The sequence below is a fragment of the Haematobia irritans genome, chromosome 1, assembly GCF_050003625.1.
Source record: "Haematobia irritans isolate KBUSLIRL chromosome 1, ASM5000362v1, whole genome shotgun sequence".
Lineage (NCBI taxonomy): Eukaryota > Metazoa > Arthropoda > Insecta > Diptera > Muscidae > Haematobia > Haematobia irritans.
The window spans coordinates 195,566,740-195,579,499 of record NC_134397.1 but is presented as its reverse complement, the minus strand read 5'-3'; the positions used below and the strand labels follow the sequence as shown (position 1 = coordinate 195,579,499).

At 38.8% G+C, this 12,760-nt stretch overlaps 1 protein-coding gene across 3 annotated transcripts in view; it reads left to right on the top strand.

The window, feature by feature from the left end:
* Positions 1-12,498, top strand: part of Skel (DM13 and DOMON_DOH domain-containing protein skeletor) — a 57,869-nt gene extending 45,371 nt beyond the window's left edge. For 2 of the 3 annotated variants that reach the window (XM_075292473.1, XM_075292472.1), the window contains exons 7-10: positions 7,827-8,603; positions 8,666-8,859; positions 8,925-9,314; positions 9,445-9,627. In XM_075292473.1, coding sequence (XP_075148588.1) covers positions 7,827-8,603; positions 8,666-8,859; positions 8,925-9,314; positions 9,445-9,486 — 1,403 coding nt within the window. In that variant the 3' untranslated portion in view covers positions 9,487-9,627. Of the gene's footprint in view, positions 1-7,826; positions 8,604-8,665; positions 8,860-8,924 lie in introns of all 3 variants that reach the window. The other variant, XM_075292474.1, reaches the window with a different exon arrangement.
* Positions 12,499-12,760: the final 262 nt, after the last annotated feature.

The following is a 12,760-nucleotide window of genomic DNA, read 5'->3' as shown; positions in this document are numbered from 1 at the left end:
AAACACCATCATGTCATACATCTTCTTACGACTTCACTGACTAAGCTAGACTTGTATCCAAAGCGGGGAAATAATTTATCGGTTCTGTTAGCATCACTCAAAAACCAGTAATAGCTGGTAGCCTAATGATATAGATGTTGTCATCGCAATAATGATGATAATGACAGGCATGCAATTCTCCCATTTTGGAGAATGTTACAGATTGTAATGTTATGAACAGTTTAACAGTGGTTCAATTGTGTTTTGCAATATTGAGTCGGGTCATGCGAAGGTGCGCAATATAAGTACTTAATATAAGAGAGAAGTTCACCAATGAGGTATCACAATGGACTGAATAGTCTAAGTGAGCCTGATACATCGGGCTGCCACCAGGGCTGTGGAGTCGAGCCTATTTTGCTCGACTCCGACTCCAGCATTTTTCATCAGCTCGACTCCGACTCCGGAGTCGACTCCGTGTAATATAACTAAATCTCATTTTAATACCACTAATTTGTAGTTCTATTGTAGGGATACCGTAAGTGGTATCGTATTTATTTATGTGTGCAAAAAAGGTCTTAATTTCACATTATATGACAATTGAACTCTATATTTCAAATTTAGGGCAATGTTTTTTTCTATAGAAATCAAATTTTGACCACATATATAGAAATAAAATTTTGAATAAAATTTTTATAGAAATAAAATTTGGCAAAATTTTTTATAGAAATAAAATTTAAAAAAATTGTTTGGCAGCGAAAATTTTGCAAAATTTTCTATAGAAATGAAATTTTGCAAAATATTCTATAGAAACAAAATTTTGACTAATTTTTCTATAGAAATAAAATTTTGACTAAATTTTATATAGAAAATAATATTTCTATAGTAATAACATTTTGAATACATTGTTTATAGCAGTGAGTATCAGTGAGCATCAGTAAAAAAAAATTGAGAAAATTTGCTATAGAAATAAAATTAGACAATTTTTTTTTATAGAAATAAAATTTTGAAAAAATTATCAATAAAAATACAATTTTAGCAAAATTTTTGTGTAGTAAATAAAAGTCTGCAAAAGATTCTACACATACAAAATTTTGACTAAATTTTCTATAGAAATAACATTTTGACCAAATTTTCTATAGAAATAAAATTTTGACCAAATTTTCTATAGAAATAAAATTTTGACCAAATTTTCTATAGAATTTTTATAGAAATAAAATTATCAATAGAAATAAAATTTTGAAAAAAATTTTATGTAACAAACAAAATTTTGCAAAATTTTCTATAGAAATAAAATTTTGCAAAATATTCTATAGAAACAAAATTTTGACTCAATTTTCTATAGAAATAAAATTTTGACTAAATTTTCTATAGAAAAAAAATATTTCTTTAGAAATAAAATTTTGACAAAACTTTTTATAGAAATAATATTTTGACAAGATTTTCTATAAAAAACAGCTTTGAAAAAATTTTCTGTCAATATTCCACACATGTATATGGCCTTAAAATAAAATTAAAAAAAATAATTTCGATTGTTCGAAATATTTCAAATAAATTGATATGGGCATTAAAATGGATCGATCCAGCCCATCTGCTAGTCTAACATTCTAGGAAACATAAAAAGATAGCCGTAATTGGAAGTTGATTTTCATTTACAATCATGCTGTACATTGACCGAATGAATAACGCAATGGAAACTAATTTGCGTAAAAACTTTCTTAGTTACAAAAATGTGAAGTGTTTTAAAAAAATTGGTTTAGCCGGAGTCGGAGTCGAACAAAATTTTTACGGCTCCGACTCCAGCAAAATCTTCAGACTCCGACTCCAAGACTCCGACTCCGGCTCCACAGCCCTGGCTGCCACCTAACCTAATATAAGTACCTGTTTTGCAATATTGAGTCGGGTTATGCGAAGTTGCGCAATATAAGTACTTAGTCGAGAAGAACAAACATTTTGGGAAAAAAAGTGTATACGAGGTCTTCGTGTATACGGGATCTTCGCCTCGGAGATGTCATTGATGGATGTTCGCAACTATCGACATAAGAATTCGCACTTCCTAAAGCAAGAGAATGCGATGGATGAGGCTGCAGTTCGTAGTCCAATTTGGTAGTCACGGTGGTGCAATGGTTAGCATTCTCGCCTTGCCTATATAGGGTCGTGGGTTCAACCCCAGTTGCGACCGAACTCCAAAAAGTTTTTCAGCGGTGGATTTCAAAGCTTCTCAATGTGGTTTCACCAACCGTTCGGACTCAGCTGTAAGAAGAAGGTCCCGTGTCATTGAGATTAACATAGAATCATGCAGCACTCATTGATAAGAGAGAAGTTCACTACCTGGGGTATCACAATGGACTTAATAGTTTAAGTGAGCTTGCGATATAGGGCTGCCACTTCCTAACATAGCCCAATTTGTCCTTGGATATGACGTGATTAAGTTTAAAGTTTCTACAGAAATAAAATTTTGACAAAATAAATTTTTGACAACATTTTCTATAGAAGTAAAATTTGGAAAAAAATTTCTATAGAAATAAAATTTGGAAAAAACTTACTATAGAAAAAAAATTTTGACAAAATTTTCTTTAGAAATAAAATTTTGACAAAATTCTCTATAGAAATAAAATTTTGACAAAATTTTCTATAGAAATAAAATTTTGACAAAATTTTCTATAGAAATAAACTTTTGACAAAATTTTCTATAGAAATAAAATTTTATATAGAAATAAAATTTTCACAAAATTTTCTATAGAAATAACATTTTGACAAAATTTTCTATAGAAATAACATTTTGACAATGTTTTCTTTAAAAATAAAATTTTGGTAGATTATTTTTGGCTCGAGTGGCAACCATGATTATGAACCGATATGGACCAATTTTTGTGTGATTGGGGATCGGCTATATATAACTATAGACCGATATGGACCAATTTTGGCATGGTTATTAGCGGCCTTATACTAGCACCACGTTGCAATTTTCAACCGGATCGGAGGATCCGGTTGAAATTTGGAACATGGTGTTAGAATGTGGTATCTCACAAACACGCAAGTATTGGTCCATATCGGTCCATAATTATATATAGCCCCCATATAAGCCGATCCCCAGATTTGATATCCGGAGCCTCTTGGAGGAGCAAAATTCATCCCCAGATTTGACCTCCGGAGCCTCCTCTAAGAGGCTCCGGGATCGGCTTATATGGGGGCTATATATAGTTATGGACGATATGGACCAATTTTGGCATGGTTGTTAGAGACAATATACTAACACCACGTACCAAATTTCAATCGGATCGGATGACTTTTGCTCCTCTAAGAGGCTCCGGAGGTCAAATCTGGGGATCGGTTTATATTGGGGCTATATATAATTATGGGCCGATGTGGACCAATTTTTGCATGGTTGTTAGAGACCATATACTTACACCATGTACCAAATTTCAGCCGGATCGGATGAAATTTGCTTCTCTTAGCGCAATCGCAAGCCAAATTTGGGGGTCCGTTTATATGGGGGCTATACGTAAAAGTAACCCGATATGGATCAATTTTTGCATGGTTATTACAGGCCATATACTAACACCATGTACCAAATTTCAGCCGGATCGGATGAAATTTGCTTCACTTAGAGCAATCGCAAGCCAAATTTGGCGGTCCGTTTATATGGGGGCTATACGTAAAAGTGGACCGATATGGCCCATTTGCAATACCATCCGACCTACATCAATAATAACTACTTGCGCCAAGTTTCAAGTCGATAGCTTCTTTTGTTCGGAAGTTAGCGTGATTTCAACAGACGGACGGACGGACGGACATGCTCAGATCGACTCAGAATTTCACTACGACCCAGAATATATATACTTTATGGGGTCTTAGAGCAATATTTCGATGTGTTACAAACGGAATGACAAAGTTAATATACCCCCATCCTATGGTGGAGGGTATAATAATAAATAATAATAAATCTCTTTTCCATATAGTCTATATGCACCACCACTAGAATAATAGAAAATATTCGTGGGCAAAATCAATCCATTGAGGTCCTTCTAACTCGTTTTCTCTTCGTGACTGACACTATCCGTTCAGGCTAATCCCATCATATTTGTATAATGTCCCTTAGATTTGCCTAGATCCTTCACCCAGAGGCCTTGATTAAAGCGAGTGTACTCCACGGATTGCAGTTTCACAAATCGCTAGTAGTCTGAAAGTAATAAGAACCCAGTATTTTGTTTCTTCTAAAAGATAATGCTGGATACTCGCAGCCTCAGGGGCCAGACATCATCAACAAATATCATCATATGTTAAGTCAATCCTTACCAGGTGCTTTCCCAGAGTATTATATCTTCTTATGATTCCTATTAACAGACTCACCTCTGTGCATCGCCAAATATTTGGTGTTCCTCCCTCAGCAAGTACATTTGCTCCTTCAGGAACCCAGGACAGAGTTACACTATGATTTTCAGTAAGAACCGTAAGCTATCTGGCTGACTATCTTCGACCTTATGTTTATATGGCTTTGGGCCTTTATCACTGCTTGACTATCAATGGAAATAGAGGCCTCATCGATAGAAGTTCTGTTACTTGTGCAATAGCGAATCTCTCCGCCTCAGATATGCTACATTCGCTGTCTAAATTAAAAAAACTCTCCAATTCCAAACTCTTTGGAGCAAATACCACTGCATGTGCCCTCTGATATTTTAGATCGATACGTATAGATACTCAGACTAAGACTAATAAAAAACGGTGGTACACTACGTACGTAGGCTATAAAGAAAAAAAAATTGGGAAAAAAGGGATGAGAAGGTCATTGCTGCCATGGAGACGGAACTGAATTGTCACAAATCGAAAATGAACAGATTTCGGTGGTTGAGACTGAAGTTCGTAGCCCAATTCACGGGAGAAGTAAGCTGACAATCGAAAATTCTGTCTTCGCCAATTTGAGTCGTTTTTATTCAATTCATCGCGGGAAATCAACACTATAATTTGCCATATTTTCGTCCGGTGATAGTTAGGTCATCGATGTGGATCACAGTTTATGACTCGTTTAAAATAAAGGGTGATACGGTCAAAATTTGGTCAAGGGAAAACGCGTGTAAATCGGTGAAATCGTTTATTTAAAAAATCAAATTAAATTTCTTTTTCAAGTTCAATTAGTATAAAATTCAGGACAAATATTCAGTTAGGCTTTCGCTTTTCACCTGCCATCAGATTTTGTACAGCCACCTTGTCCATCTTCTTCGCCGCAGAAAGCCAGTTTGCCTTGAACTGCTGCTCGTCCTTAGCAGTTTTTTGGTCTTCTTTAGGTTCCGCTTGACAATAGCCCAGTATTTCTCAATTGGGCGGAGCTCTGACGTGTTGGGAGGGTTCTTGTCCTTGGGAACCACCTGCACGTTGTTGGCGGCGTACCATTCCATGGCCTTTTTACCGTAATGGCAAGATGCCAAATCCGGCGAAAACAGTACGGAACAACCGTGTTTCTTCAGGAAAGGCAGCAGACGTTTATTCAAACACTCTTTCACGTAAATTTCTTGGTTGACAGTCCCGGAAGCTATGAAAATGCTGCTTTTCAAGCCACAGGTACAGATGGCTTGCCAAACCACATATTTCTTTGCCAACTTTGACAGTTTTATGTGCTTGAAAATATCTGCTACCTTTCCCCTTCCTTTTGCCGTATAAAACTCCTGTCCCGGAAGCTGCTTGTAGTCGGCTTTGACGTAGGTTTCGTCGTCCATTACCACGCAGTCAAACTTCGTCAGCATCGTCGTGTACAGCCTCCGGGATCGCGCTTTGGCCGTCGTATTTTGTTTATCATCGCGATTTGGAGTCACTACCTTCTTGTAAGTCGATAGTCCGGCTCGTTTTTTGGCTCGATGCACGGTTGTAGACGATACACCCAGCTTATTTGCGGCGTCTCGGAGAGAGAGGTTAGGGTTTCGCTTGAAACTACCGGCAACTCTCTTTGTCGTCTCAGCGGCTTCCGCTTTTCGATTTCCCCCCGATCCAGACTTCCTGGCTGTCTACAAACGTTCCCCAAACACTTTAATTACATTTGTAACGGTTGATTTGGCAACTTTTAACGATTTTGCCAGCTTTGCGTGCGAGTAGCTCGGATTTTCGCGATGCGCGAGCAAAATTTTGATACGCTGCTCTTCTTGCTTGGACGGCATTTTGACATCTGAAGAGTGAATTCCAAAATCAAAATAGGAGCAACATTCTACACACACACACCTTCAAAATGAGGGGTGTTCAGGTTTTTTAAATGCAAAAATGAAAGAAATACGTCAAGTTTATATTGACCAAATTTTTACCGTATCACCCTTTAGTGGACATTACATTTTCGCCTTATTGAATAGTCTTCTCTTTCTTAGGAAAACATTTGCTGGGTGTAGATCTCTGTTCGTTGATTTACAGTGTGCACCAGTTGATCCATGTCAATCAAGTGCCAAGAAACGACGCGAAAACTCTCTGGCAGCATATGATGCTGAGTGAGCTATCTTCGAGCCGACAAACATAACGTGCAGATATGTTTTGCGCAATTTTTTGAAATTCCTACTGTCTCATTTTGGTAATCTTTTCCTCCATGGTTAACATTTAGAAGGCACATGGACGAGGCCCATCAAAAACCACGTTCGACCAGTATGAAAGTCGTTAAACAAGACAATGTTAGGATAGCTATAGTGGCGACCCGTCATTTCACTTAGACTCACTTAGACCATTCAGTCCATTGTGATACCAAAGTGGTGAACTTCTCTCTTATCACTAGGTTTAGCTCAATGACAAAATACCTCTTTTTTACAGCCGAGTCCGAATGTCGTTCCACTTTACATTCAAATCACTTCGAGAAAACGGAAAACGGACGGTGTCAATCTGACAACGACAAAATGACACCATGTGTTGTCAAAACAACAATCAGCGTTCATGATCTGAAAACGTAATGGTTACGAATTTATAAAAAAAAACAAAGTCCGCTGCCGATTCTCGAACTTGGATTGCCTTCACCATACGCGTTAACAGACGCCTTAGCACACAGCACCACCGACGGAGTTGCCATAAAATGTCTAACGAATATTTTAAGACTTTTCCACCGTGGTGCAATGGTTAGCATGCCCACCTTGCATACACAAGGTCGTGGGTTCGATTCCTGCTTCGACCGAACACCAAAAAGTTTTTCAGCGGTGGATTCTCCCACCTCAGTAATGCTGGTGACATTTCGGAGGGTTTCAAAGCTTCTCTAAGTGGTTTCACTGCAATGTGGAACGCCTATAAAAAGGAGGTCCCTTGTCATTGAGTTTAACATGGAATCGGGAAGCACTCAGTGATAAGAGAGAAGTTCACCAATGTGGTATCACAATGGACTGAATAGTCTAAGTGAGCCTGATACTTCGGGCTGCCACCTAACCTAAGACTTTTCATTACCAAAGAAAAACGAAAGCCGTTCATGAAATCGTAAACGCCAGTGGACATTTCGTTTTGATTTTCGTGAACGTTTTCGTTTCATCTTGTTACCATCTGTTCACGATTTTGGAACGTAATTTTTTCTATCCGTGTACAGAGAGCGGGTAATGTACCGCTGAAAAACAGTTTGGTGTTCAGTCGAAACTGGGATTGAACCCATAACTCATAGGTGAATTTATCATTTATGATGCGCACGCGAAAGTCATGTTATACGAAGTACATTTAGCGTATTGTAGTAAAAAGTTTGAAAAACAAACAAATTTTTGTAATCGTAAGTCGATAATCGACTTTTCGATTAAACGAAAACTCGATTATCGATTTTTGTACTCGTATTGTTAACCTTACATTTTCTTTACTGAACCCTTTTATTTATTGTTTTAGTTTCATAATTTCCATCTCTTTATTTTCCGCAGAAGACAATCACTATATGGCCTTTGGTATTTCACCCAATAAGGATCGCAGTGTAATGATCGGTTCCGATGTTGTTGTCAGTTGGGTTGAAAAGGACACTGGCAAGGGTTATGCCATCGATTATTACCTCAGCGATAAATCACAATGCTCTGGCAAACGTGGTTCCTGTCCCGATGTAAACATCCAGGATAATACAAATTCAGTGCGTTTATTAAATGCTGCCATGGTTAATGGATATTCCATTGTGACCTATCAAAGATCTCTAAATGCTACAGATAAATTAGATTTGCCTATATCACGTAATGGTTTCGAGGCTATTGTATGGGGTATTGGGCCACTGAATGAACGCAATGAGACTTCCTTCCACACCCATTTCAATAAGAATACTCATTACATTGATTTTGGACGCCAACCTACATGGAATTGTCCTACACCGGAAGGATCAAAACCTGGATCAGAGGACGATGGGGAAGACGATGAGGAAGATGACGATGGAGAACGTGGTTATCCACCGGCATCTAAGCCAGCAGGAAATGGAGGAATTCCCGAAGAGGAATTCTATGATAATAATAGAGCTCAGGCCTTACAAAGTCCCAATAGGAGAGTGGAGAACAATCATCAATTGGGTCAAAGAAGACCAGTGCCCACACCTAAACCTGTGGCCAATGATAATGGAGCTTGGGAAATTCCACCAATTCAGTGCTATGAACCAGAAGATGGAGTATTTTATGCTCAAATGGGTCCAACCGGAGGAAAGCATGGTTATTCAGCCATAACAGGTAAGTCCATTTGGTCATTGGTTTAAAGATTTTCCCATAATTCCCTATATTCCTTTCACCAGGCCATGTTGGTTGGGGTATTTCCTGGTTCATTAATGGTCTTCTTATACCCGAAATCCATGTGGTTCGTGGCAAGACGTATACCTTCGTTGTAGAAGGTGGTAATAATCCCGAAATTCCTGCCAAATATCATCCATTCTATATTACCGATGATCCTGTGGGAGGTTATGAACACAAACGTGAAGAAGAAAAGAAGGTAAGTTGAGAATTGAAAAAAGACTCAGATTAATTTGGTCTCCCCCCCATCGAATCGTTTTCTAGAATATTCGTATATTTGCTGGTGTACATCGTTCACGTTCGGGTGAAGTTACACCGACCGGTGTTGGTCGTCTGTGTAACTGGACTCCGAATGTTGATGGTCCTCCAGCCGATGATTATCAATCCTTTGGAGCCTATCAACGAACCCTTACCCTGAAGTGTGATCCCGGTGAGCCTGGTGTGATTACCTGGAAACCCGATCGTAATACTCCCGACACCGTCTACTATCATTGCTTCACTCATCGCTACCTGGGATGGAAGATTCATGTGCACGATAGCTGTGATGATGCCCGCTATGCGGGTTCGGAAAAACATTCGGTGCGTGTGCCGGCACCTGTGCGTGATGGGGATGATGAGTTGGAAGCCGAAGAGTCGATACGTCATGAAACAAAGGTCAGCCACAACGATAATTTTTTGTTAAAACACCAATCAGATTTAATTAAGAATCACAATATGAATGGAACACCGCCCAAATTAACTTTTGAAATAACCAAATCAACGGAAATTACTAAATTGATTTCAGATGGCATCCGCGCTGCTGAGGCTCTCGAGGATAGCATATTGAGGCAAAAACAAAAGGCGTCATCCACAACAACAGATCAAGGGTCCACACTGCCAGCAGTCAAGAGTAATTCCAAATTAGACGGTAGTACCTCATATTCGAAGAATAACCCTTTGGGACCGCCTCAACAACAACCAGCCATATCGACTGCCGAACCAGAGACCTTACATGGCGAAATTAATTTACACACATTACATAACTCATTACACCCATTACAATCTCAATCATCCTCATTAGCACCAACACCACCATCATTATCTGCACCACAATCATCATCCATTAGTAAACCACAACAACAACAACATTCTTTATCACCGGCACTATTGGCTTCACAATCTCAGCACATTAATCAGACACCCCATATACATATGCCCCAGTATGTGGCAGCCACTGTTGCCTCACACAATATAAGCGGGAATTTGCCGTTTTCGGGCCCTCAAAAGACCATTGGGCTTTCGGAATTTTTAAGACCACCATTTAATGCTCCACTCTTTCATCCAGTAAAACTGCCAGGACATAGACCATTTCCGGGACCCCTAAAGAAAGTACCCTCGTCGTCAAAACCCATTCTGCCCCAGCATTTGCCGCGACACCCTCCACCTGGTGGTATGGCTTTGCATGGCAATGGCCCATTGCCTCAGCCATCAGTTATAGTGAATCATTATCGCAAACCTATGCCAAGTATACTGAGACCATTCTTTAAGGACACTCATTTGCCTCTACAACCCTTAGCCGCTTCGGTTCTTCTATTAGGTCAGCCCACAGAACTCACCAATCATCGCAAAACCGATCACAATGTAAAGAAACCTGCTATTCCAGTCCCATATGGAGATCTCCAGCCACAAGGTTCATCGTTACAAAAACCGGTCTTAAACAAAATCCATGGTGAAAAAGTAAAACCAGCAATTCCAACACACAAAGTCCCTCATCCCTTGACCACAGAAAAAGTCAAACCCTACGAAATGCCATTGGCGATATCGACTAAATCCACTACTGTGCCTACCTCTGCGCCTAATTCTTTGGCTCCCTTGGGGGCATTCAAAAATCCCTTCGATGTTCATGAAGCAGAAGATGAACCCTCTGCTGCCGATATTGCAGCCATGAGGCCAGCCGTTAATGAAGGCTTCAAACCCGACACCGTAGTTGTAGAAAGTGGATTCAAACCGATACTAAGGCTTGATGGCCCCATGCCACCACCAGAGGTTGTGGAACAAATGGCCAACCGTCGTGAAGATCCAGGTTCGGAAATTGATGAAGCCATGGAATCGGATACTCTATTTTTGACCGCTCAAGTTCAACAAACCCAAACTCAAAACTTTGAACCAATGTTTATACCATCTCCCCCGGATAGTACGAATGCCAGTATAATCATACGCAAATCATCTGGTCTGCAATTGCATTCCACCCATCCCAGTGTATCATCGTCATTGGCTAAGGATTCCTTATATAATCAACCCATAAGCTCAATGTTGAAGTCATCTTCATTGCCAGAGACAGCCAAATTAAGGAATGCCACTCTAGAGGATATACTCAATAGTGAATCCGAAGAGATGCAGTATACCCAGGAGGAAATTAAAGAACATTATGGAAATAAAATTGAAGAAGTCTTAAAACCAACTCATCATAAGTTGGCAAGTATTCCAGTGACAGAAGACCAAATGGAAGACAAGGAACCTTCGTCGGAATACTTAAAAGGCCAGAAATATGAGGTGGAAGAGTATCCGAAAGAAGATGAAGAGGACTATGAAGTTAAACATCCCCCTGAGGTTCCATCTGAAATTCTAAAGCTTATACCTCAAGAATTACCAAAAGCAGAGTTAAAATCTACCACTGCTTCAACAACCACTACTGCGGAAAAGCCTTTGCCAAACAAACTCAAGAAGTATAACAAACAAAATCTAGACGATGTTGACATGGACCAAAGTGAAGAACTGGATGAGGACTCTGCCGAGCTATACGACATAGATGGACAATATGGTACCGAACCTGAAGCTCAGGCAGCCGAACGTATTGATACCTATTACTTACCTCCAGACAATCGTGAAAATCCTTCCGCTAGTAATGCGGAGAGTAGCGGATCGGTTATAGCCTATGATGGTAAATCTGTTATGGACAGTTCTTTAGTTCTACCTCCCAAATTAGACTCGGAAGCAGAAGATGATAGATCGGTAGCCCGTTTCTTTGGCCGCAATCAGCAGGGTATTTCGAAATTGGAACAGCTTATAAGAAGTACACCACAATTTGTACCATTCCGTGGTGAGATTCCCCCTCTTAATCCGGATACTGTACCAGCGGTGTCGTCTCAACCTATAACGGCAGCCTCAAGTTCTCGTCCCAGCTCAACAAAATTACAAATAATTCCCAACAACAGAAATTCATAAATCATTAAGACACCTACAGAAACCATACTCACCACACCCATATCCATCCAAACCATAAGAGGCATTAGTTTCGATTTTTTGTTTGTGTTCTCTGTTTTCCCTCTCTCTCTCTCTTTCTCTCACATTAACCTTTTCTAGTTTTTATAGGATACAACACCCTACAAATAGACATACTTCTTCCGCCCCCCATCGTTAATTCCATGTAGTGATTATTGCTGCCTATTAGATACTTGCCATCATTGCCGGAATATGAAGAGGACGAATTTTGTCCTCTTCTTCCCGAATACATACAAAACTATTCTCAATTAGATCGATTAACACCAATTCATCGTAGATACAATAATCCTGTATATTTAGAATAAGTTATAGAAATTCTTTATTTTTCATTTTTATTTTAACAAATCATTGAATGAGAGTTATTATTTCTTTTTTATTTAGGAAAATATTTACTTATATAAGAATGTGTACATCCCCACACACATACACATATATATACATATATACTTATGTCACGTGTATCATTATGCATTATTATATCTATATGTAAGAGAATATATTTTAATAAATCTATACATAGCCTTTGTTAAAAAAAAAAAAAAAATATTGCAGAAAAATATTCTTGTTATTAAATTGATTTGAATGTCCTTTCAATACTTAATTGTTTGGCACTTGAGGTAGATCGTCCTTTATTTTAAGAATACTTAGAAAACTTAATTTGCGAATGTACTTGAAATTTATAAGAAGGAGTAAAAATCGGTATCTAATTCTTCGATAAATTCTCGGGGTGGGGTACCTCCTTTAAAATTGGCTTATGTTCTTCGATATAGTACCGGGAATTGTCTGGATAGGGGATGCACAGGAAGCACCGACTTTTAGATCTCTCGACTAAAATTCGG